We start from the raw sequence: 27,943 nt of genomic DNA, 5'->3' as shown, positions 1-27,943 counted from the left end.
TTTGACGAAAGCCTTGCGAGAGGATAAATACGATTTGAGCCACCGAATGATCCAAGTAGGTAAGCCAAGTCGGTCAAGTTTTTCTATCGCTAGTGCATGGGGCACCTTGTCAAACGCCTTTGAAAAGACAAAATAAATAGCGTCGACCTGGCTACGGTTCTCCAATTCGTCCAGCACTGTATGAGTGAATGCCATTAGGTTGGATATCGTCGAGCGCTTTTTCATGAACCCATATTGATACTCGGAGATGATAGACTGTACTGCTGGGTATAACACTTCGTGCAGAACACTCTCAAAAACTTTGGCGAAACAGTTCAAGATTGATATCCGACGGTAGTTCTCTAACGGGTGGCCACTAAATAGCGGGAATGAAAAGAATGGCTCGGGAAGAAAACTACAAAGAAGTACAGTTCAATCTGATATACGTTATATGAAGAGTTGGCCTTAGTCTTTAAACTTAGATTAATTAATAATAGCATATGGTCCGTGGTCCGCCGTGCGGCGTAGTTTAATATTGCAGGTATCACATGACCGTTGGACGGCGGCCATCTCCGGATGATACTTCTGATCCTATTGATGAGTTGCTTCGTGTCTTTGGCCTTCCAATCTCCTTTGAATACAATGGAGCTCGGTCTACTTAAAATCCTTTATCAGTTTTCGAAACATTTTCACGTTCAAAATTGTCCACCGTGTACTTTTCCCACGATCTTTGTTCGCTTGAAAAAATTGCACAATGCGGCGCGCATCCTCCCTGTTTTGAAGGCATGTTTCAAACAACTGAACATGTTGGAGTAAAAGTGTGTGAGCGACAATTTTCTGAATGTTCTAAGGATTTATTTACATAAGGAAATATTTCTCTGAAAGCATTAATGTTCTCACAGAAAGTATTGAAGTATTGAAATTCCCGGACCACCCGTTACACTATGTATGTTACCGGATTTGTACACGGGAACGATCGAAGCAATGGGCATTGCCAAGGATGAAGCACATTGTTTGATGAAGGTGGGCGGCAAGTGATCGGGTCCCGGTCCTTTTGATGAGTCAAGCGAGCTGAGAGCGAGATGTGCCGTTCGATACGTATCACGTGGACCATCTGGGACCGATGGATATCATCGAGAAGCTGTATCTTTTCGTTGTTGTCGATGCCTTCACGAAATACACCTGGATTTACCCAACTAAAACGACTAACACCCACGACGTGATACAAAGATTGAAGAATCAGAGCGAAATGTTTGGTAACCCAAGAAGAATCATCAGTGACAAAGGAGCAGCTTTTACCTCTAACGACTTCAAGAACTATTGCGAAGGTCAAAGCATCGAACATGTAGAGATCGCTAAAGGAATATACGAGTGAATCAAGTGATTTTGGCGATGCTCACGAAGCTCAGTGTGAATGATACGACGAAATGGTACAAACACGTGGCGAACATACAGCGATGGATAATTGCAAGTGTCCACCAAATCACGAGTGTGTCACCCTTCGAAGCCATGTTTGGGGTACAAATGCGCCACGAAGGAGATGTTCGTCTGTGTGAATTGTTGGAGGAGATAAGGCTGGCCCAGTTTGATGAACAGTGGAGCGATATCAGAGCAAAAGCTAGGACAGCGATTGAAAAGGCTCAGGATGAGCAACAACGATTTTATAACCTGCGTGCAAAGAAGGCACCTATCAAATCGGTGATGTGGTTGCGATCAAACGAACGCAATTTGGTCCAGGTAAGAAGTATGCGGCCGAATACCTGGGACCGTATAAAATAATCAACGTTAAGTCAAACAACCGTTACGACGTGGGAAAAATCAGCGGAGAAGGGCCGATGAAGACGTCAACGGCAGCAAGTCACCTGAAGCTGTATCGGATCTGGGGACCAGAACCTCTGCAGGATGACCGAGTTCTAGAGGTGACTAGGGAATGCACGACGCAGATACGCTTCAACCCGAGTAAGGCAGTGAGTCGTGGTCCACCGTGAGAAGCAGTGTGCTTTACGTTTGCTGCGTGATAATTTGATGATCAGTGGTTTAATACTAAAAAATAGAAGAACTCCAGGGAGAGTTTCGGGAGAAATTTCTAGATAAAAAACGGGCGGACATTTTACGGGACTAAAAAAATCTAAATAATCCAGGTACGTTTCTAAAGATAGTCTCGGAGAAATTTCGTGATACCTCCTTTGGAATTTCTACGAAAATACGAACAAATTCTTGAAGAAACTTCATAAGGTATTCCTTGAGGAGTTTTTATTCAACTTTTTGTAGGAAATCAGGAAAGAACTCTTGGAGGAACTTTCAGGGAAATTCTAGGAGAAACTTACCAAAGAATTCCTGGAGCAACTTTCAGGAGGACCTTGCGATGGAAAGTTTCATTTGACGCAGAATCTTGTCCCATTGTTTCCTATTGAAAATTGGATTGGTCCTCAGGGCAAACTACAAAATTCCACATATTTAGTCACAAACTGAGCTGAACACAGATTACACAAAACTTTTTACTTACACTAGTCAAGTAGGGTTAAAATATTAATTGAACGGCTAACAACATTGCACTGTAATTAAATTTGAATTCGGATTATAGTAACTTAATTCGTTTTACATTTAATTAGTACAACTTAAAAATAGAGCACAAACTTACACAACCTTTACTTGCGCACATAGATAACACTTTGAAGATGGCGGTACACAGATAGAAAAAGTTGTTGAAATTTACACGAAAGTAATGCACATAAAGGGAATGCGAAAAAGAGCGTAATTTTAAACGATATTTTCGCTTGGATGTATGCAATTTGTATAGCATTATGCCACTATTTATTCGATTGAGTGGTATAATGCTAGACAAATTGCATACATTTAAGGTGAAATTGATGGAAAAGATTCATGTATGCTCAGAATAGTTTAATTTTCCGCGTCTGTATTTTTTACGCGCTGATTAGTTTTCATTATTTTTTTCTGTGTATGAAACAAAAACATTAAAATGGGACCGATGAGCGGAACGATGCTTTTCTGTCTTTATCCGATGCCAATTGAGTGCAGAAAACCTGTCTAAACTGCATTTAAATTACTTGTATTGCGATGGAATTTCTGGAGGAACTTCCGAAAAAATTCTTGAAGAAACTTTCTTAGGAATTTCTGGAGAAATTTGGAAAAATTCCTGTAGGAGCTTCTCGAATACAATTCAGTCCATCGAGAAGCGCATTCCAATCAATTTTAAAAGAAAAGGTATCAATTAACCGAAATCAATCTTCAGAAAATAATCTAAAGCCAATACAAAACATCAAAGCATTGTTTTGATTGTTGCGAATTGCTGTAGTCTTAAGGAGATGGCAAAGCGATATGCAAAGCCGAATTAACCTGTTAACGCCCAGAAATCTATTAATAGATCTGTTGCATTTCTGTCTCTTACTGCGAAATTTTACACCAAAATGATACATGTCTTCGACAACGTTTTACTATGTACTAATACTGTTCATATGATGATCATGTGGTTCAGAATTAACTCATATGGTGTGTCTGGTGAGCTTTTCTAGGAAAAATATTCATGTGATAAATGTAATGCACATGAAAATAATGCTATTTCTCATGATGGCCATTTTATGATTACATGATTTCTTCAGCAAACCTGTTCAGAGTGTAAGAAATATAATGAATAAGAAAATAAATGATCCTCTAGGTGTCGCCAGGGTTGATTCGATTTTCATATACACCAGATATCGAGCTACATCTTCGAACCCTTACTAGTTGAAGACAACTTGAATCCTTTAGCAAGAACACGTGTTTTTGGCAAAAATATTCAAGTAGTCGTCACAATAATGGATCTGTCCATAGTAGTTCTAAATTTTCTTCACAAGATGACCGACTGTTACTATTATAGAAGTCAACGAGTTTGATTCCATATTTCATATTGATTCAAAACAAATCCGTTGAAAACATTCTCGAAAACAGATAATCCATTCCTCAAACGTCTGTTAAAAAGTGGATTCCCAAGTAAGACTCAACACGCTATTTCTCCATAGGCAATGATTATCCTACGGAATGAATCATCATGACATCTTGCAAATGCGGATAGTCAATACGCTTACGAAAGGTGTGTGTTGAGAAGCTGATTTTCTGCACTGAAATGCAACTTGGCATTGTCTCTCATCCGAGGTATGTAGGGTAAATCACTACTTGGGCCTATGGACCCCATTCCCGGCTCACTGCACAGAAAGCTAATGATTTATACTGTTTAGTAGCCGTAGGTTTATGATTGATCATTTTAAAAAAGTCTCCTATTTATCTCGCACAATACTCAATATTTTTCAACCATTTATTTTACTCCTAATCGATCCAATTATAGAAAATAAAAATGTAGATTTCAAACTTTTGCTCTTCGTTGCAACACCACTGAGCCGGAGTGATTCTTTCCACTTTTACACAACGGTATCATCAAATAAACACCTACCTGAAAATCGTCACAGTGCTCGATACAACCATTGCTTCAGGCTGTTTATCACCACACAATAATGCTAAACTCACGCACTTCAATCTTTTGTAATTGTTCGTATCACTAGATTTTATATAAACATATTGGAATACATTTAAAAATGTATCCTCAAACCGAACAAAAAATCACCTCGGCCCAAGAACTTCTAGCTGTACAGTGCTGCCAAAAAGCCATAAGTCTTATTTTAGTATGAAGATAATCCTTCATCGTTAATAGGAAAACTGTCTAATACGTTGACGCTATCATGTTATTTATAATTCTCTCGATTTCAAAAGGTGGAAAAGATATTGTTTTTAAGTGTTTGGAAGGAATTTGGATGAGTAAATATATCTTCTCAACCACATAAAAATGATTATGAATAATACCATCTGGCATCTTGTTGTCGTGGAACGTGCATATTTTTGTTTACGTCGCATTTTCTACCGTCCGGAGAGAGAGAATGAGAGTTAGATGTTGAGAGATTGAGTAAAATATTGCGTATGCCGAGGAGATTTGGGGTATGCCGGATAAGCAATCGCCTATGACTGAAATGAGTGCTGCACCATGTTAATTTAAATCAAACAAAAGCTTTTTCAAGCGGTGTTTAGCAAGAATAACCCGAGCAGCACAAGTCAGACAAAAATGGTTGCAGCAACTTGATTGTGACTAAATCAGGTCACATATGAGTTGCAGCAACCTATGTGAAGCATGTGTGCTGCTAGGGAACTATTTTTGAAGCAGAGGTGAACCCCATCGCAATATTACACGGCCCACAAAATTCAGAAAAGTTGCCCCTAGTCATAAATATCAATTAAATAATGCAGTCGTGCGCATGTTAGGCCGGCAATGGGGTGAGAAACCCTATGTCACTTCGTTCCATCGTGCTTTCAGCAAGGTAAGTAATTAAGAAAATATGCAACTTGCTTGATGACCATTTTATAGCCGAGCGGTAGGTGTAGCAGAGGTTGAGAAAAAAAAATGCTAGGCAAGGATACCATCGGCGTGGTTATAAATTGAAGTCGTCATTGTAGAAAAAATTTTACATATTATATCAAAGTAGTATTTATGTATGGCATTTGAATCAGTGCAAAAATGTTGTGTTCCAGTACAAAAATGTTTTCCATCTTAGATCTGAAACAAATGCTTATCATCTCTGAAAAAGAAATATAGCACAAATTTCGTCGGTTCTTTTCTCTCCTTACAAGCTCATTAAAAATCACAAAAATAGAAACAAATCTATCTGAATGTTATTCCTATGGAATCAAGAAACAGCTCATGAGATTGACAGCGGGTGGCTTTTGGGGCGGCTATCGTGGTACTGTTCATAACAGCTTCCAAAATGTAGAACAGTTTTACGTCAAACGAGAACTTACTGTCTTAGGAACAAACTAGAAAGACTGTGGAGAAGCTTTTACAAGCCTTTCTTCAGCCATCTTTTTTAATACCACCTGATTTTTCTTCGATTTTTTCGTTTTCTTTTGCCAGAAATAGCTAAATACGACGACCCCAATGTAATACCATTATTGTAACTAGTGATTTTCCATGATAGCATTCTAATCAGTACTATAATACGTCTAACCTAAGTATGGTAGCTCAGTATAATAAAAACACAATTTCAATTAAATAATTAAATAACTTCCTCTTGTATAATGCATCGTAAATATTTCCGAAAATAAACATCCCATACTCACCTCAACCAACGATGCTACCGCAAAGCCCTCAGCACACAGAGCGATGTCTACTATCGAAAAACTGCTGGTGGTGGCAAGCGGCTTCTATATCACGCTCGTGCTCTGATCTGCGTGGTAGGTAATGGCCGAGGGAATCCTGCCGCGAATGGATGTAAATATTTATTCGAAACACATGTTTGTAAATGTACGTCGTCCCAGGCAGATTCGCGACACTTCCCAGAACGGTTGCTTGATTACTTAACACTTTGTGCAGCTACAAGTAAAACATTCATATGACCGTCGATTTCAACATGGATTACGGATTGTTCTACACACGTATCTACATTCCTTTTGTGATGTATGGGTTTAATCGTATAAATTGGACAAACAAAAGTAACTGAAAAAGGATTTCTCGAGCTAAATGAAAAATAGGAGGCATTATTCTAGCCCGAAGCTCAGCAACTAAATATTTCTGGCCAAAAAGCAGATTATTCCAAATACTGACTAGGTTTGAATTAGAGGCCTGGATGGAAGAAATGCGAATAGGTATGTGGCGTACCACCAATTGAACCGTCAAAAATAGCAGCAAATAGAGCAACGGACCTGCAAGCAGCAAAAATTCGGCTTAAATGTTGAAAACGATTAAATCCAATTCAATGCCATTTGGGAATAATAAAGTTGGAATGCATTTTACATTGGTTTCCAATAATAAATGCAAATCTATGAAATGTAGATTATAAAATAAAATTTGTTTTATTTATAGGATTCGATTAATATGTGATGTGAACATTTAGTGAGATTTTACATAGATAAACCTCCTCATGTGTTGCTTTGTTTTATGAAGAAGATTGACAACACTGTTGACAGAGCTACATTTTCAATCCGCGTCTCTCGTATACATGCTCTAGTTAGGTTGTTCTCCAAAGCCCAATATCTTCATCTCCACATAACTTTGAGGCGGTGTTGACCCATGCGTTTAAATCGGGTTCAGCGCCTAATCGGAAGTGAAGCAATTGGCTCTAAATTTAGGCAACTTTTTTATGGGACTTTTTTCCTCCGCTTTGGGCATCCATATCATTTACGGGTGCATAAACTGTTGGTTACTCGAGTTACCTCACTGTGACTAATTGTGGAACCGAACGTACCTTACTAAGCAAATACAGCTTTTCTTCTTCAACTAACCTCGATTCGACGAGTCTCACATAAAAAGTTTGTTTTTGCGGAGAACAAACTTTAAGAATTTATTTGGATCTCGGTTCTAAACTGTTTATAAAATTAACTGATTAAATTAATTCAAAAATTAAAAACATGACAATAAAACGAACGATTTGTCTCAACTACCGAATTAGACTCAAAGCATTAAAATTGACAATTCAAATATTGTCGAATAAGCTTGCACGCAAAGCAAGATTACTTTTAACAGACATCGAATAGATTTTGATAGATCAACATCAAAAAGATAATTTTAGGCCTGACAATATGATAATGTGGTTTTAATGTTGAAAACATTTGTCAAATTATTTCATTATAGTAATAGTTTTGCCTTCGACCTGTCAATTCTATTCTTTGAATAATTTCTAATATAATATCTCAAAAATGCATAAAACTCGCATAAAACACGTTTCGACCCGATTTTTTCACGTTTTTGACCAGATTGTGTTACCCCACCGCCTGTGGTTTATTATAAATCGTTTCTGAATACCCGTCAAAGACTTTTTAAGCCTTTTCGACAAGAAATAACGGATACAGTTTACGGATTTTACCTTTCCAAGGCATAAACTGGTTAACATTGTTCGTTTGTACGGGAGCGCTTCTTCCAGAGGGGGAGGGGTCTCAACCAATCATAAGAAGCTTTCCCCGCCCTAAAAACCCCTGCATTTTTTACGCTGATCGGTTCAGTAGTTTCCGAGTCTATTATGCTACGTTTTGACAGGGCAAGTGAATTGAACAACTCAGTTGAATTTAATTGACTTGCCAAAGTTGAACATGTTTAACTTTCTTTTCGTTCAAGTGAATTGAATTAAGGTGTTTACACGTTCAATTCGCGTTCGATTCAAGCGACTTGCTCAATTCACTTGCCTTGTCTAAACGTAGCATTAGGGTCGTAGAGAGACGGAAATTCATGTTTATGCATATTAGACGAAAAAGATAAAAATATGTTGTGGACAGAAGATGACAGCCACTCGCAAAATTGAGTATTAGAAGAATGTATTAAAAATTCAAAGATAATCAATTCGTTAGCTAGTTTCATTCTGTTATCAACACAGGCATACAAAATTCTCCAGTCTGTGTTTATTTAAAAAATTATCGCAAAAAGGCCTATAAATTGTCGCAAATTTTAATATACACCCGATTCTGTTTTTACACGGATTTTTTTACACGGCCGTGTAAAAAAAATCTCATACAAAATTTTTGCAAAGTTGCTCCATTTTGCATGATTCGTCGAGAAATCATAAAACTTTTTTTTTACGGATTTTCAAATTTTGAACTGAAAACTTTTTTTACACGGAACGCATCCCCCGTGTAAAAAAATAATCGGGTGTACAGAATTTTTATCTATCAAATCTTTTCTTGTAAGCATGATCAACGTATTTAATTATTCTTTTTTATGCAAGGCTTGAAATAATGATTATATTCGCTACTTTTCCATTCCTTTAGAAATTACAACAAGTTGGAGAAAGTGGAGAGAATTCTAAACCAACATTTATGATTATTGTGTCTTTATTATTATTAGAGAGACTTGCAGCCCTTGGCTGGCCCATTCTCTCGATAAACAAGATTGAAAAGGGGAAAACAGCCAAAATTTGTTTTTTTTTAGTTTGTACTACGAGGAGCCGAAAAGAATAATTTTTTGCGGTTACGCCCTCTTCAAATGATGGTCTGGATTTGATCCCTCTCTCCTTAAGAAAAAAGTTATTTTTTGCTTTAGAGTATGAATATCTCTAAGCAAATGATCATTATGTAGGGGAGACTGGGTAGACTTGATCCCTTTTTCTGATTTCCGATGTATCACAACCAAAAATAAATAAACATACGCGATTTCCACACAGACTCTCTAAGAAATATAGTATTTAACTTTACTGATGTATGACAGTCCTTAAATTATTCTTGTTATTGATACACAATCGATTTTTTGAAGTGCTGTCAAAAATCGACTTTGAAAATATTCGGGGGAAATTGATCCCTCTCTAAGAACTTGCTTTGATAAAATTAGAAAGGTGCCCTAAGATTTTTTAAATATTTTCCCTTCAAAATACGCGGAATTATCGAATTGCTGTGCGTATACATGAACGATTTTTATTATTGAATTCGACAGCACATGCAATTTTAAAATTTGGGGAGACTTGATCCCCTTTCTATGAGATCTACGTAATAAATCATTTTTCCTGCCAACCCTTCATCAAATCCGTCAAATCTACAAAAAATTAGAAGCCTAAGAACAGATTTATATTTTTTTGAATTTTTTCGCCAAATTTTTGTATGGGTGACTAACGGGGGATCAAGTGTCCCCATATTGAGGCAATAACTTCAAATCCAAATATCCTAAAAATTTGATGGAATGTTGACATTTTCATCAGTACAGATCAATAAAGACCATTAAAAAAATCTTTAGGAAGGTCAAAACATATAAACCGCCCTACAGAATAAATGAGGTTGTCAATCCAAAAAATAACTCACCACATAAAGGTCATTTGTCTAGAGGATCTATACTAAAAAATACGCTAGAACAAAACTACTTTAGTTCTCGATAAAACAGGGGGTGATCAAGTCTCCCCGGGGATCAAGTCTACCCACCTTCCCCTAATGATTCATGTTTTGATTGACAACCGTACTTATGTTACAGGGCAGTTTGTGTGTTATACCCCTGCTAGAGATCTTTTTAGTGGCCATTACATTTCGAACTATGAGAACCAACGCAAAATTTTAAGTTTTACATAATGATCAAGCACGATTTATTATTGTCCGAACTTTACAGCTATAGCACAAAATCCAAAATTTGAATTTTTGTCGAGAATATACATTGGCACTAATAGTGGCTATCACGACATACACCTATGTTCGGAAAGGTAAAAATTTCAAAACACAGGAAGGTACATATGTCCTGCAAAAGAATGTATCTCACAGAACAACAATTGATCTAGTTCGTATTCTTATATGTATTGTAAAGTTCAATCAAAGTTATTTGCCTATTTTCCGGGTATTGGACCACCCGACTTGGACATTAATTTTCAATGTGGATGTGAATATGTACATTACGTGAATATTTTTATTTGAAAAATGTATTGGAGGTAACCATTTTTCTTCGATGGGACTCGAATCCACGAAATAAGGGTCGTGGGTTCGAGTTCCATCGAAGGAATATGTTTATCTCCAATACATTTTTCAAATCAAAATATTCTACATACCTAATGTACAGATTCACATCTGAGTTTTCAGCACATTGTAAACTTTACTGTTTAGTATCATTTAGCTCGTCCAAAATACACATTAACCCTAGCGTCTTACCGCAGCAGTTAGGAAAAACTAGCAAATATGTCCAGTCTCAACTTGAAAATCTCGTTCACTTTGCGCCACTCAAGGTTATTTTCGATCCTCGACGAAAGGAAAAGGCGAAAACCCGCACGCGATTCGCAGACACAGCTGTTGCAGCGCATAAAAACGGCGTGCAAGATGAAAACTAAAATTGTAAAACTAGAACACCACGCGACGCATGCAGCGTCCAACTACCAGCCTACAACACAACTCAGCAATACGTTCTAGCTCCCACGGAAAAACTGGTTGTTCAATCTTCTCGTTTTATAAATAAATCACCACTTTTATTACACATTTTTGGTCACTTCCCCATGTTCCACTCGAGGTGGATTCACAAAATAAAACCTGGTACGAAAACACTTTTGCCGAAGAACGTTGAACCCGTTCGTGCGTGCGTGCGTGAGCTACAACAATATGACCGCCCCAAATACAAGTCAAGATCGCGAATTTCGACCGAAACGACACTTTTACAACCGCCAGAGCAATTAAGCCCAGTATCGTTAATCAATGTCACTTCGACTCCACACCGGGCAGGTGAAAGTGAATTGCACTGCTTTTCCTTTTCTGATACTTGCTTCTGCTGCCCCAAACTGCAACACCCATATAAACCACGGTGCGTAATTGTCTTCGCCTTAAAACAGCCACCGCACGCAGATCACTTGATCAACCACACGGTATCACTGAATGCGCCTTGGCGCCTACACCGAATAATCACTTGAACTTCATTTATTTTCTGCACTCGAGTTTTCACGCAAAAGCTTTCCACTAAAACACGTCCGATCCCGGTGAAGTCACACGTCCTACTGATTCAGTTCCACGCACCAACCATTGTCGTTACCAGCTAACTAAACTCGCATCACATTGCAACCGCTTTGCAACACGCAAGGAGCAGCGTCGTCGTCGTCACGGCTTGGACCCTCAGCGAGGCTGTTGCTGCTGGTGACACAGTTCAACCATTTTTCGAAGACAGTGATGTGGGCTGGTTGGGGCTATAGTTCAACTGAATAATTTCTGAACGGGAGTGAAGTATAATATCAAAGTACTACCCCATTATAAAATAAAAGATGCAAAATATAGTTGAATTTTTTCTTCTTTGTAGGTCCTACACTCTACAGCCCTCTCTTGGATATTTCCATCTCGTGTTCATTAAAGACTTCCATCGTTTTCAATGTAATATTACCATTTCTGCAATCATGCAACCCCAAGAAATACCAAACTGTGGGAATCAAACCCGGCCACCCTCTTTGCAACCGAACTTCATACCTCTAAGCTGTTAAAGGCACCTAAAAGAAGATAAATTAGTAAAGCTTTCAGTACACTGTTTGTCATAATGACAAATATTTGATAAGACAGCCTTATATCCATGTTGATAGATATCCGGATAAACTTGACAAATCAAGACAAAATTTTCATACCGACTTTTCTGCTTTTGCAAACAAAGATTCAAACGTCGATTTGACAAAACTCATAGCACTCCGACGCAAACCAACGCCATCAACAGGTAACAGAAATCTTCACCTACCTATTAATAGTGTTGGTTTGCGTGGGAATCTCTCAGTTTCCTCAAATCGACATTCGAATCTTTGTTTACAAAAGCAGATAAGTCGTTTTGGAAATTTTGTCTTGAAATATTTGTCATTATGACAAACAGTGGACTACAAGCAGTAATTACCTCACGGTCTGCTTCTTCAAAGGCTCTGAGAATTAACAAATTCCAACTGAGAATTGACCTGCTTTTCAATTTCAAGTATTCTATTGGCAAATCCACATTTATTATTTGAAAGTTGTGTAAGCCTGCCATTGCATAAGTTAGTATCTTTTGTGGCAAGCACAATGGGCACAGAAAAATAATCCGGCGCTGGTGAATATTTGCAACCCTGGCTATCAGACAACGACGATGGAGTTCATCATGGGATATTCAATTGTAAGGTCACCAAGGTGCGTATGCATCTGTTGATGAACAACAGCAGCCGTCAGTGGCGCCGGGAGTGGGTGGGACACGTAGGACATGTCCTACGCATGAAAATACTTGGGTGGGACACTCGAAGCATTGTCCTACCCATGATTATGACCAGAACATTAATACTAAATATCAAGTTAAATATTGATACATACAGTTATTAGATAACAAGAATCTGTAAATTAGTTAAGGAAAGATTTCAGAGCTGTTTAGAGGATTTACCTAATATCCAAAATATTTCTGGGTTTTGAAAAGATTTTTTCCTAAACAGTCTCTCGAGATTTTATTATGATTCCAGGATATCCAAAATTGATTTAGTCTGAAGGTTTTCACCAAGAAGTCAATTTTTTTTTAACGTTTTCTGGTATTTCGTAAATTTTGTTGAAAACTGTCTGAAAGCTGTAATGGTCCTTGATGAGTCAGAAATATTCTTGAAAGTACATTTTTTGAATTCCTTGAAGTTTCTTGGGAAACCACACAATATAAAATCTAAATTTGTTCTCTCTGCATTCACTACGCAAAACGGAAGTTCACTACGCAAAAGTCCAAAATCCGGAGTGCCATAAATAATGGCATAAATACTTTGTGAGATTCATGAAGATTTCTGAAAATCCTTTATGAGATTTGATAATCCTCTAAGGTTTTTGGTCGATTTAAAGTTACTTGTGTGGTCTCTAGCCGAAATTCCAATGGATTCCTGAATAGTTAGAAAGATAGTGATATCCGCTTGACACCATATAAAATCTGCATGGAATGTCTTGAATAATTTGAGTATTATAGCCGGAGATATCTCTTAAAGTACAAAAGGATTTCTTTAAACCTTAAGATATTTCTTGAAAGTAGCTTGGATTACAGAGTGTTACAGTGAAAACATTTATGAAGTTTTCTCAGCTATGCTATCGCCTACCATTATGAGAATGCAGAAGCTTGATGGACCGTGCTTCTGTGGTACCCGTCGTTTCGATCGAAAAAAAATGCACTGTCTTATGCACTCACACGTGCGTTAAAGCGGCAGCGCTTTGCGGTTCTCCGAAAATACAGCAGCTCCTAATCTCCGTAATGCAAACAACACTGTTCAACCGCATTAGCTGCTTCCTTTACAATCGATACGTGAAACGCATAAAAGTTAATCTTCGTACAAGCCCGAAAAGCTTTTGGTCTATTGGATATTTGCTCAGCACTTCGAACACGTCTTCAATAATTGTTCCGCCACTGCTACACAAATAGAGGATGCAAATACCTGGATACCATGTGATATTCTCAGCTTTGATTTGCCTCGCATCACGAAAGACATGGTAATTAGGGGAACTGTTCCGTTTTCCATCTCACTGAACATATATTAATCTCATCGCGAAACAAAGAAATACGGCACCAATTGCATCGCTTTTTTTGCTAACATGCGTGCTCACTGCTGAAAAAAATCACAAAAATAATAAACAAACCAGATACCTTTTCATTGCTTTGTTTTTCGTGAGACCAATATCGGAGCTATGAGATGAAGTCCAGGAGCAGTAACCCTACTGCAACACGCGGAATTATCTGCTTATCTGCGTGCTCCAAGCTTTTTGAAATCATTATCAACGATGTTCTGCCCAAAGGTGAACCAGCCAAGGGCTGAAAGGTTCTCTTCGAAGGTTGCAAAAATTATATAGTCCATGATACCGACCCTTCTATTCGGAGCGATCGGTATCTACGGATATGGTGCAGTTCACCCCTATATGTCTTCGATGCATGGATTCCGGGTGGCTGGTTGACGCTGTATACATGGATCTTAAGGCCGCTTTTGACACTGTGGACCACGTAAGGTGACCATGTTATTCAAATGGGGCTATACGACTCTTCTCACGTCATTCGAGCAATTTCACATCACTCCACTCGCTGAATAAGCCCAATTATAATTTCCAGATTAAGTTCTTTTTCGATTTTTTTTACATCTTTACATCTTACATCTTGTCTTGTCTTGTCTTGTCTTAGCACATGCACAGCCAGTATTGAAAAGCATCCTGGAAATGTCGGTTGTATTCCCGAGCATTTTCTTGTCTGCATTAATATTTGCAGCATATCATAAATATGACACAAGTTTTAAAACGGCCAGGCCCACCCACATCTTACATCTTATATTTTTTCAAATCTGCTTTCTTCTTCTACTTCATTGGCATTACATCCCCCGCTGGGACATTGCCGCCTCGTATCACCGTTTTGGGTTTGATTTATCGTGAAAAGCACTTTACGAAACTGTGTTAAATGTGAGATCTCTTTTTTTATTTTGGAGGTATCATAGTGACAGCTATACCAGGGTAAACTAAACTATATTCCTTTTTGCCTTTCTCGTATACAAAGTATACGTAAAGGCTATATGTTCGCTCCAAAAATGACCCATAGTGTTATATACCAATCGACTCAGTTCGACGAATTGAGGTGATGTCTGTGTGTATGTGTGTGTTGTAAATACGCTACAAATTATAATTCGCTATTTGCGCACCGAATTGCTATAACTGCCCGGAACGCGTCACTTGCGCTCACTGACTGATGATGCCGGGTCGAACGAAGCCGGCCGACGACATGGTTATCCTCGGCTTGCTCGCGATCGACTTGCGACAGTCAGTGATACCAACATAATAAAGTTGAGTTTGTGTTTTATCCCCATGGGTAAGGAAACTGACGTATTAAGACCGGTATGCACCTCACATCCTCCTTCTCCTCTATAAAAAAATATCCGCGGTTCAATTTATAGACTTATGTAACACTATTATCAAATGTTAAAAAAAAATCCGAAGTGTGCGAGTAGATATTTACTCATCTCTTCCTATTTTTATTATTTTATCATTGATTAATTAAATATTAGGATGTATAAATGCTCATTGAGGATCTTTCTTCGTTTCTAGATGCAACCCAATAATTATCCTTTAATCAACGAATCCGTTATTTTGTTTTCGTAGGTCTCCATTGCTGTTCTTATCTCAAGCCATTCGCCTGGTAGAACGGACCCGATGCGATGCGATGTTTTGAGCTTGAAAATTTCAGAGCATTCTTTGTCATTCCTTTTCAAGCCAGTCTGGCATCTAATGCCATTTCGCCAATTTACTATATTTCTCGCTGAACATGACAAGTACAGACACGTTTCATTAATTGATTGACAATTTCATCCCAACTAATGTATAACACTCTTTGTCAATTATCAGCTAGCAACCATATAACCAGAGAACAACAAAGTGAAAAACCGTCGAACTTAAAGTTTATTTATTGCGCATAAAAATGTCAACAAGCCGGATTGCAATCGTTTTTGACGTTCCGATAGGAAACAAGATGGCGGCTCCACCTACCTAGTATTATCTGAAGACGCTTGGAATGTTAAACAAACTTTTATCCGAAAATACTTTGTATTCGGTCTACCCAGCCAACTTTAAAAAGCGGGTAAATCACAGCGTCATTACCGGGCGCGAGTATTTTGATCACCCGCACTGCACTGTCATTTTAGTTTAGTCACTCTTTTCCATACCAGTCACTGTTTTCGTGTATCAATTTGGTTACCGATAATCTTGCCCATTTTAGCCAAAAATAGTATTCTTCAGCTAAAAAACTAGCTTGTTCAACCCCAATTTATTGTTGGGTACGGCTAACCAGAGAATATCTAACTATCAAGAGATCAATGAGTGAATTTCAACAATATCTGAAGCTTCGATATTCAGTGCACCACGGACTTAACAGTGCTGAATGAATACAAATGGTTTCCACAGGATGGTGAAACGCCAATGCCATTCTACTCAACATCATATATACCCTCATTTAACTACTTATTTTGGACCATAGTAAGTGCTAATTTATCGGCATTTAACTTGTCCAGACAAAAACTTGCAATTAGCTAGTTTTATTCGAGGCTTTTTTTGTTTGTATATCATATGTCGAATAATAGCAAGTAGATACCTTCAAAGCTTTAGATAAACTAATTAATTTACCGAAATAAGAACAAAAACATTGGACGCTATTTTGAATAAATGATGGATAGACAAATTAGTCATCCTCTCTAGGGTTTCCATAATCAATGAATATAGATCTTCCTACCATTTAATAAAAGAGGTTTCAACTACACAATACCATATTTTTAGGAGATTATTTTCGCTTGGTGCCGATCGAAAGAATTTCTTTTAAATGGTTTTCACTAACACAACCATTTTTTGAATTTTTACCGGCTGTCTCACCTTACTGGCATTACCTATCCTTCCAATGGGAACGCATGTTCCATCTCTGTAGTTCAGCGTTTGTTAACAAAACATCTTTGCGGGTCTAATTTTCTAGGATGAATTGATTATTGTACATCGAGCGTTTTGATCGAATTTAAAACTTTTATCGTTATTTACTACGTATTTCATGGCTAAAAAATATGTTTGATTCTCAATCTTCAAACCATCTTTCAATACCATCCTGTTGGTACAGTGTGAAACTAATTTAATTTTAGGTAATACAAGTATCAGAAATTTACGCCTATAGCAAAATAACATCGTGTATTATATGCTGGAACCAGAAGCATAGCAGTGTGTGTGGTGTCTTTACCGATCAAAAGGTTTTCTATATTTTGCAAATGGGTTTTATTACCATTCAAAATATTTTTTTCATCGGTTTACATTACCGATCAGGAGGTCTCCTTCTTCTCCAGATTAGTTTTCATTGAAATTTAACATGTTAAATGTTAAGTTAATACTACCCGATTAAGGAGTAAATGCCGCATGTATGGTTTTCACTATACAGTTCTAAATGAGTCCATTTTTTTAATCGGTTTTCATTACCGGTTTTCCTTACCTCCCGCATAGTTTTCATTATCACTCGATTTTTTATTCTGTCGGTTTTCAATACCGATTAAGAAGTTTTCATAACCTCCTGAAAGGTTTTCATTACCGATCAAGAGGTTTTCCTTACCTCCCGAATGGTTTTCATTACCATTCGAAAAGTTTTATTCCATCGGTTTTCATTACCAATGAGGAGGTTTTCCTTACCTCCCGAATGGTTTTCATTACCATTCTCCTGAATGGTTTTCATGACCATTTTTTTTTTTGTCACCGGTTTTCATTACCGATGAAGAGATTTTCATTATCTCCCAAATGGTTTTCATTACCATTTGAAATGTTTCTTTTCCATCGGTTTTCGTTACCGATGAGGAGGTTTTCCTTACCTCCCGAATGGTTTTATAACCATTAAAAAAACAGTTTTTTTTTAATTCGGTTTTCATTACCGAACACAAAAAAAATCATTCTCTTGTCACTCTTTTTCTATTCTACAAGCATCTTACCTATTCCGCTTTTAACTTGCATCGAATAGCTTAATTCACAACCAGTTTTTGACTTACACTTGAAACTAGCTCGTTGCTCGCGGATAGGAAAGGAGATACAGGGTCGATTAATCGGCATAAACCCTTTCACTTCCATTATTTCCATGAATCACTCATTCACTCCAGGGAACTCAAAGAAAATGAACATTTACCCAGTGAGGTGACATCAATATGAATGGACGTTCATGCAAAGCCTTCACGCATAACTGGCTCAAAAGCCTTAAAGAAGCTGAGCTCTGTTTTACCGAAGAGGACGAGGCATGGTTGCTCTTGAAGCACGAAAAGACGGAAAATCAAAAACCTTATTGTTCCAAGGATGCGTAGTTTTTAAAAGAAATATCTACCATCATAATTTCAACTTATTCTTATCTTAATTTTATTACACATAGGGGGGGGGGGTTCTCTCTTAGACTAGTCTTGACCTGACGTCACAAATGGTAGGGTACTTGCTTGCAGGGCATCGTCATGCCCTGTATCCGGAATGGCTTGGTAGATTGTCGATGCGGTGGTAGCGATAGAGCTTGTCGATGAGGTGGTAGCGATGGAGCTTGTCGATGAGGTGGTAGCAATGGAGCTTGTCGATGAGGTGGTCGCGATGGTGTTTGTCGATGAGGTGGTAGCGATGGAGCTTGTCGATGAGGTGGTAGCGATGGTGGTCTTATTTTGGGCGGGCAAGAACATGACCGACGGCCAATGGTGGGTTAACGCTCCTACCACGGCGGAATAGAACGCCGCTGGAATAGTACTTGGATGATCGTCGAATTCAAACATGGCCGAAACAAAATGGCCTCCGCAGGCGTCGGCTAACGAAGCTTCTAACAGTGACTCTGCTCGGATGGTCCTTTGCTTATCGCCAAATTCGAACATGGCCAGAACGAAATTAAGGTCGGCGAGTTTTCAGACCGTTTCTTCGGGACACTTTGTTTCGCCCAGCCGTTTACCACCACAATGGAAATCATCACTACACTTTCACTAAACCGAGAGTTATTCCATCGGAATCATAGTCCTTGCGTCGACGCTGTGGAACCACTGGCTTTGGTTGTACCTTACACGGTCGAACGAAATAGTCGGAACCTGTTCCGAATGAGAAGAAAAACGCCCTGATTGTGGACCTGCCATTGGGCATTAGTACACCTACCATGTGACGTATTTATGCTTTCTCATTTAGTTTTAACATTTATGTTCTTTTCTTTACCTTTTTCTTGTCTATTCGTTTATCCACGCACTATTTTAACACTTTTTACATTGACTCATAAAAAGCCTGTAATACAATTGTTTTAAATTAGGTTAGGTTTTATCTTCAATAATGACTACCTCACTAACCGTACTATAGATTTTACTTTTTTCACTTTCTGTGATTTTATTTCTTAGACTCTTTACTTGCTGGTCTAATACTTTTAACTTGCGACCCTGAGATTCTTCTAAAAAGACACAAAATTTAGAATAATAAGGAATATAGGCTATAATTTCAGCCTTACAATTTTGATTATTACACGACGCGCACTTCACTTCTTCTCAGGTTGTCACAGTAAAAAGGCTTCTTAAAGATAGCTGAGGGTATTTATCGGAAAACGTGAGAAGATGGAGAACAAACTTCGTAAAAGTTACGAAGTTTGACATTTTGTTTCCTCCTACCCTGCAGGAACATTCATATTTTCACATACTAGTGACCCCTATTTGTCAAATTTATTATTATTTTTGTTTCAGTGTTTCTCACTTTGAATCCGCTGTGCGAAGTGTTCATGTGAAGGAATGGATTGGAAATTTGAATGAGAACTCTGTTTGTCAAATTACCAACAGTGCTCACATTCATTCGATGCTGTCAGTTTCTAAGATTAGGGCGGGACATGAGATATCGACTTGCGGTGGAGTCAGCAAGCTATTTATTTGAAACCGAACGGTTACACACTCTACAAATATACCAATAATTAAACTGGCAGGATCGCCAATGTAAATACGCTACAAATTATAATTCGCTATTTGCGCACCGAATTGCTATAACTGCCCGGAACGCGTCACTTGCGCTCACTGACTGCTGATGCCGGGTCGAACGAAGCCGGCCGGCGACATGGTTATCCTCGGCTTGCTCGCGATCGACTTGCGACAGTCAGTGATACCAACATAATAAAGTTGACTTTGTGTTTTATCCCCATGGGTAAGGAAACTGACGTAATAAGACCGGTATGCACCTCACATGTGTGTCTGTGCGCACCCACGTACCAAAATGTAGTAAAAGTGTCACTCATTTTCCGGGCACGTATCCTAAACCGATTTGCTCGCAACAAGTTGCATTCGACGCAGACGTTTATCCCATTGTTTCCTATTGGAAATTGGCCAAATCGGACCCTGGGATCGGAAGTTATGGCCAAAATACTTTTTTACGGAATAATCGCGTAAAAAAGTGTCACTAATTTTTCGGGCACTTATCCTCAACCGATTTGCTTGCAACAAGTTGCATTCGACGCAGACTTCTATCCCATTATTTCCTATTGAAAATTGGCTCTATTGTACCATGGGCGCGGAAGTAATGAACAAAATACATTTTTTTATTTGCACGGGAAAGGCACCATCACCGCTAGGTGGATCAATCAGAGGTTTTACTGTAAATATGATGAATTATATAAATATACCTGTCATAAGACGAGTTTGTACAATCCCATTTAATTCCACCCCTTAATTGTACCTCGACAGATACGTATTTCGACCTCAACAGTAAGGTCGTCCTCAGTGTCTCGTACTTGACTTATAACAAAAAATAATACCATATATTTTATTTTAAATTGTACATAAAAATGGTCGAATTGCGGCTTCAAATACTAAACGGCTATTGGTTAGAGTTTTTAAAACAACGCATTGCCTTAGGTGAACGGAATAAGGCCTCCGCACGATATTACTTGTTTAAGTTTCACATCTACTTTTCGATTATGTCTCAGACATTACCAACTATTCGTTTTTTCTGGAATATGATCAGGTAAAGTTTACTTTTTCCTAATTAATTTTTATAAAACATCACATGGCATATTCACAGTTGAATCAAAACCTTATAAGCCCACTTACGACTAAATTAGCTCCATTAGCTCGCCAATCATTATGCGCCCAACCACGCTACGTTATTGTGTTTACATTCTACTTACAATCCATATCCAACTGAAGCAACCGCTAAATGCGCTGCCCTCGATGTCACCCGACGAGCAAAGGGCTGTGCTGCACCTTAGTCGCCAGCCTACGGATGCCATAAGAATCGCGAACGTCGCGACGCGAACGACAAGAACAGCGTCGAGTCGAGAAATCGTCGACTACAAACACAACCACCATTCCGCTCGCACGATGGAAACCGAAAGAAACGGCGGGAAAAGTGAAACAGCATAATATTGACACAGCACGCATGCGACCATTCAAGCTACAAGTTAAGATAACGTTATCGTTTGTAAAACTAAAACTTGTTGATAAGCGCCACTTACGAAGGGAGGTTCGTGGCAAGCACGTCCACGTGCTCGGTCGGGTGGACTTCGGTTTTTCATTCATATTCTCTTCCATGGTGCCAGTCGTTCCCAATGTGAACTTCAACGGCGGGAAAAAACAAATGGGATGGACGATATTTAAAATCGGCACCCAAGTGGAGGCGCATTGTTGATTGTTATGTGCACGACGAAAATTATGTGTGCGTACCTATATCACAGCTACTTTATTTTACCGGAGTCAGTACTCCTGGATTTTTTTCTTCCAATCATCATATAAAAACTAAAGGGGAATCAATTATCACCAAGTTATAGTCTAAATAACTTGTTTATTTGAGCTCAAGCGTTAAAGAGCATAACGAAGCGGAACTCGAAAAATGTATGTTATCCTCTGTGTTGCGGGAGGCGTTACGAACATCGACGCTGCATCCGAAAATTCCCACAGGGATGGGAAGCAGGTCTGACAGACCAGTTGTCATCCGACAGCTCTGACAGTGTCAGCGAAGAAAAACAAAACCATAAAAAAGGAATGATGAAAACGGTGAAAATGTGGTGATGTGAATTGTGCAGCCTTTTTATTTAGTATTTCATATAAAACTACCTTAAAATATTACCTCTTTACTATCTTATGCACTATACAAAGCTAGATTAGTGAGTTTACATGCAAAACACACCCTGAAAATGAATTATTAATGTGAATCTATTAATACTGTTTAGGTTACCTTTCATGCACTACTTATCCTATATTTGATGAATTACAACTAAATTAAACCGAAAATTATTATACGATCACGAGACTGTAAGTGAAACTATGACCTAAAGAATGACTTAAGACTAAGACCTTAAAATGTACTTAAAAATAGGTTGACTAGACTGAACACTGGACGGTAGCTAAGACGTGGAAACGTAGACTAGAGTCACTGAAATGTGAGTACTATTTATAAGACGAAATTTGAACTGTTGAATATTGAAGTATATTCCTTTTAGCTTTTAAGCATTTGCCAATAAACCTTCAGGAAATCGCTAAGAAGACTTTGACCCTTTTTTATACGTCTGGTGCCGCGCCAACATCCTTAAAAGATTTCAACTCGAGGAGACCCTGTTGTCGTTAGTCAATTATAATATCGTGGCGAAGGTCGTTTAGAGGACAGATCTGCGATGGTCCTGACGACGCGAGCAGCGGCGAAAGCCAACGCTGAGAGGCCTCAGCAAATTTGTGACAAATGTAAAAACTCCAACCATGTAGCAGATATGGTAGCTTGCGAGCGGTGTCGTCGTTGGTACCATCGTGCATGTGCGGAGGTGACTGAGGGCTTCAGTGGTAAGTGGACGTGCAGGGATTGTATCTCGATAGTCACCATCAGTGGCGACTCGATTTCTGGACAAACCAGCAGTACGTCACGATCAACCAGGGTACAACTACAGCTAATGCGCCTCGAGGAGGAGAAAAAAGCTCAGGAGAAACTGATTCTTGAGCAACAGGAGCAGGAGCGCGTTCGCCAAGAAAAAGCACTAGCAGCAAAGGCTGCACTCGATAAAAAATTTCTCGACGAGAAATACGCTTTGCTCATCTCTCAGGCCGAAGATGACGAGGCAGCAAGTCGATACAGCCGTCGGAGTCGTATGGGTCGTGAAAGTCGCCACAGTCAAGTTGAGGAGTGGATTCAGCAAATTGACGAAGCTGCCGGTGGGACACTAGCGCCGGAAAATGTCGACGACATCTTTCCACCTATCTCAATTGGAGTAGGAATGAACTTACGAGGAGGAATGCTTAGTAGGTATACGGGCACAAAGCCTAAGCAAGCATCTAATAAAGTACCCGATGGAGCCCAAACTTCTCACCCCAAGCCTGCGAATGAATTCGTGGTCGAAAATGTGTGTACGGAAGGTACATCTTCTATGGCTGGAATGAAAGATCCGGTTACAGCATCTACGCCAATTCGATCTAGTGATATAGTTCGACGGTCAGTAGTGCAAAGTGTACAACAAACACGATCGTTGAATGTGCAGCCGATATATACACAACCAGTGTATGCACAGTCGGTGTTTGTTCAACCGATACAGTCGCAACCTACGCTATCAAAGCTGGTTCCGCGACCGCCGCTACCCACCTTTTTGTTCCCAGAGCCAATAACAATGTCCAAGCCATCGACGTCTCAAGCAAATGCCTCTATTCCACCACAATCGTTCCTATTGTCGAAGACAGGTAGACCAATAACGTCCAGCCTTGAATTGCCTTCCACAAATTTGACGAGACAATCACAAGTGATCCAAACGATGGTATCACCGTCGTCGCTCCCCCCGCCAATATCACTGCCATCGCAAGAGCCGTCGTGCAATTATTCCACCGAGCGGCGAACGAGTATGCCACTACCATCGACGACTCATGCGTTGTCTCTTCATCAACACACACAATCGAACCCAGTGAGATCATTGTGTGATCAATTAGATGAATTATCGTTACCACCATCTGTATTGCGGGCATCGATGTCATACACCCCTTCACCACCAGCACCCCTTCATACCGAGCCCGGGATACCTGTGCCCAACAGTTCGGTACATCATCCGAGGCTGTCGCGAGTGTCGCTACAGCAACAAGCAGAGCCGTACGTTACCGAGCTGCAGCAGTTGCGAAATCAGCAGGCCATGTGGGGACAGTTTCAGCAACAATTGTCCGCCAGGCAAGTGGTGCCTAAGGAGCTCCCAATTTTTAATGGGAATCCTGAAGAATGGCCACTTTTTGTGAGCAGCTTCCACAACTCGACTGTAATGTGTGGATACTCGCAGTCAGAAAATCTGATGAGACTCCAGAGATGCCTTAAAGGCAAAGCATTGGAGGCTGTTCGGAGTAATCTGCTGCTACCGACATCGGTCCCGAAAATTATGGAAACTCTGGAGACATTATTCGGGAGCCCAGAGCGGCTAGTTCAGTCGCTGCTCAACAAAGTACGCAGCGTTCCAACTCCAAAAGCAGACAAGCTTGAAACGCTGGTCAACTTTGGTCTCGTAGTCCAAAATCTTGTTGGTCATCTTATAGCCGCTAACCAGCAACCTCATCTGACCAATCCAACCCTGCTGCAAGAGCTGGTGGATAAATTGCCACCAAATCTCCGGTTGGACTGGGCGTTGTACAAGAAGAATGTCCGACCTGTTGATTTGGGAACGTTTTCCGAATATATGAGTGTTATCGCTTCGGCCGCAAGTGATGTAGCGCACTTCAGCGATTTCGACGGAGCTCGCACTGGGGGAAGTGAGAAGCAGCGAAAGGAGAAGACTTTCGTAAATGCACATGTATCTACTGAACCGCGGAGATTCGAACAGCAAGGGAAGAAAGCAGAAAATCAGGAGAAACCTTGCTACATCTGTCAGAGCTTGAAGCACCGAATCAAGGACTGTCATAAGTTCAGGTCTTTAAACTTCAGTGATCGGTTGAAAGCGGTTGAATTGCATCAACTATGTTCGATCTGTCTCGTTCCTCATGGAAGATGGTCCTGCAAGTCGACGCGCACCTGTGGAGTCGGTGATTGTACCAAGAAACACCATCCGTCTCTTCATCCCAGTCAGCAAATTGCGAGTAAACCGTCTTCCAACGAAAGCACCGGAGCGCGGCCGAAACCAGACGCCGTAGTCAATGTCCATCGTCGTATTAAAAGTGCAACAATATTCCGTATAATCCCGGTGGTTTTGTATGGTAGAGAAGCTCAAGTATCCACGTTCGCCTTCCTTGACGAAGGTTCCTCGTCAACCCTCATTGAAAAAGAAGTCGCAGATCAATTGAACCTTGGCGGTGAGCTACAGCCGCTATGTTTGACGTGGACGGCGAAGGTTTCGCGCCATGAAAAAGACTCCAGAATGGTCAGCCTGAAAATTTCAGGGACAGAAAACAGCAAAAGTTTCTCATTGACCGGCGTAAGCACCGTTCGCCAGCTGGACCTTCCGGTACAGTCGCTGAAATATGGAGAATTATCTCAACATTTTCCTTATTTGGCTGGGATACCGGTGACAAGCTACCAAAAGGCCGTTCCTAAAATCCTGATAGGGTTGGACAACATAAAACTATCGCTGCCTCTCAAGACGCGTGAGGGATGGCCAAATGGGCCAGTGGCGGCAAAAACAAGACTAGGATGGACCGTGTTCGGGAGCATCGATGGTTCACGTGGGAATTCAACATTGCCATTATTGCACATCTGCAAGAGCGCGGAAGATAGCAAACTTCACGATCTAGTGAAAGGATATTTCGCGGCAGAGAATCTGGCAGTATCCGGAACGTTTGGGCCAGAAGCTGAAGAAGATCGTCGAGCAAAAGAGATTCTGCGACGAACGACGGTCAAAGGAGCCGATGGCCACTATGAGACTGGACTGTTGTGGCGAAATGACGTAGTGGAGTTGCCGTCTAGTTACGGTATGGCAGAGCGACGACTTATCTGCCTAGAGCGAAAATTGCGAAAATATCCTGAATTGCAAGCGAATCTAGAAAAACAAATTTCCGAATATCAGAGCAAAGGCTACGCTCACAAAGCCACGTTCCAGGAGATGCAAGAAAGTGATCCGAGCCGCACATGGTATCTCCCGCTCGGAGTTGTTACGAACCCTCGAAAACCCGGAAAAATACGTATCATCTGGGATGCGGCTGCCAAATCAAATGGTGTGTCCCTAAACGACATGCTGTTAAAGGGACCGGACCTTCTTTCATCATTACCAGCTATATTGTGCCGTTTTCGACAGCGGCAAGTCGCGATCGCAGGTGACATCCGCGAGATGTATCACCAGCTGAAAATCAGAAAGGAAGACCGACAAGTTCAACGTTTTTTGTACAGAAGTGACCCAGCCAAGGAGCCTGAAGTGTTTGTGATGGATGTGGCCATCTTTGGGTCGACTTGTTCACCGTGCTCAGCGAACTTCGTGAAAAATTTGAATGCGATGGAGTGGAAGGATAAATATCCAGAAGCGGCTACAGCAGTAGCAGAAAACCACTATGTGGATGATTACCTGGACAGTCGCGACACGGCAGAGGACATGGCGAAGCTGGCATCGGAGGTACGGAAAGTTCAAACAGCAGCAGGATTTGAGCTACGTAATTGGCGATCGAATTCGATGAAAGTGTTGCAGGTTCTGGGAGAAAAAGCGGCGGAAACGCCGAAAGATTTCAGCGTTGACAAAGAGAGCAACGTGGAACGTGTTCTGGGTATGGCCTGGTTGCCGGACGAAGATGTATTTGTGTATTCCGTGAAGTTGCCGAATGAATTCGAGCGATCAACGTCAACAAAAATTGTTACAACAAAGCGAAGCATCTTGAGATTTGTGATGAGCATCTTCGACCCGCTCGGCCTAATTTCGAACTTACTAATTCATGGAAAGGTGATTATCCAGGACCTGTGGAGAGCTCAAGTAGGATGGGACGATACTATTCCGATAGATATCTTGGAACAGTGGGAGCGATGGATTGTGCAACTCTCCAAATTGAACCAAGTTCGTATTCCACGTTGCTATTTTCCCGATTACGATCGAGACGCATTGCATGCCTTGGAACTACATGTATTCGTGGACGCAAGCGAATTAGCCTTCGCCTGTATAGCCTACGTTAGAATCATCGATCAAGGTCAGACACGATGCTCTCTGGTAGCCTCGAAGGCCAAAGTTGCACCGTTAAAGCCTTTGTCAATTCCTAGACTGGAGCTTCAGGCGGCAGTTATTGGAAGCAGACTAGCGAAGTCTATCGCGGAATATCACACTCTTCCGATCACGCGAAGATTCTTGTGGAGCGATTCTAAAACAGTCCTGTCGTGGATCAACTCGGATGCTCGTAAATATCGCCAATACGTGGCGGTACGAATCGGTGAAATTCTGGAGGAGACTCAAACCGAGGAATGGCGCTGGGTACCCACTAAACTTAATGTTGCAGATGAGGCCACTAAATGGGGAAAAGGTCCCACACTGCAGCCGGATGGTCGCTGGTTCACTGGACCGGACTTCCTTTATAAGTCAGAGAATGAATGGCCACAAGAACGGGTGACCTTGAACACCGAAGAGGAACTTCGTGCTTTACACGTACATCGCGTACAGTTGATGCAGCCCTTCCTCGAGTGTGAGAGGTTCTCTAAGTGGGAACGAATGCTCCGGGCCACAGCATATGTGTGCTGGTTTGTAGATCGTTGCGGAAAATTCTGCAAGCAAGAGGCTAAGCCAGCCGGTTGTACACTACAGCAGGAGCATCTTGTGCGAGCTGAAAGAATGTTGTGGAGACTTGTACAGGCGCAAGAATTCGCAGAAGAGATAGTGGTTCTAATGAAGAATAAAGCATCGGATGGTGAACGGCTGAAATTGGAGACAAGCAGCTGCATCAGACACCTATCGCCTTTCTTGGATGAGTTTGGCGTGATTCGTATGGAAGGTAGGACAGAAGCGTCTCCTCTGGCGGCGTACGATGCAAAGTATCCAATAATACTGCCTAAAACTCATCGTGCTACTGAACTTTTAGTGGACTGGTACCACAGACGATATGGTCACCACAACGGTGAAACTGTGGTAAACGAGATTCGCCAGCGATACCAC

The 27,943-nt window shown here is 40.4% G+C and overlaps 2 protein-coding genes and 1 long non-coding RNA gene across 4 annotated transcripts in view; 1 reads left to right on the top strand and 2 right to left on the bottom strand.

Annotated features, from left to right (window-relative positions):
- The window catches only part of LOC134221101 (speract receptor), a 166,765-nt gene extending 155,335 nt beyond the window's left edge, over window positions 1–11,430 (bottom strand). The window contains exon 1 of one of the 2 annotated variants that reach the window (XM_062700292.1): window positions 10,624–11,430. The gene's annotated coding sequence lies outside the window, so the exon portion shown is untranslated. Of the gene's footprint in view, window positions 1–6,138; window positions 6,205–10,623 lie in introns of those variants that run through there. The other variant, XM_062700291.1, reaches the window with a different exon arrangement.
- Window positions 11,431–18,281: 6,851 nt separating this feature from the next.
- On the bottom strand, window positions 18,282–19,488 carry LOC134227033 (uncharacterized). Its single transcript, XR_009983597.1, has 4 exons — window positions 19,412–19,488; window positions 19,257–19,354; window positions 19,129–19,194; window positions 18,282–19,045 (listed from the first exon to the last, which is right to left on the bottom strand). It is a non-coding gene; the product is annotated as an uncharacterized LOC134227033 (long non-coding RNA).
- A 3,526-nt stretch (window positions 19,489–23,014) lies between these two features.
- On the top strand, window positions 23,015–27,920 carry LOC134222352 (uncharacterized). Its single transcript, XM_062701512.1, has 2 exons — window positions 23,015–27,782; window positions 27,886–27,920. The coding sequence occupies exons 1-2, from the start codon at window positions 23,015–23,017 to the stop codon at window positions 27,918–27,920; spliced, it is 4,803 nt and encodes a 1,600-aa protein (XP_062557496.1).
- The last annotated feature ends 23 nt before the right edge of the window (window positions 27,921–27,943 follow it).

This window comes from Armigeres subalbatus, chromosome 3, assembly GCF_024139115.2.
Source record: "Armigeres subalbatus isolate Guangzhou_Male chromosome 3, GZ_Asu_2, whole genome shotgun sequence".
Classification (NCBI taxonomy): domain Eukaryota; kingdom Metazoa; phylum Arthropoda; class Insecta; order Diptera; family Culicidae; genus Armigeres; species Armigeres subalbatus.
Note: the sequence above shows the minus strand (reverse complement) of the source record. Positions and strands in the feature narration are given on the sequence as shown.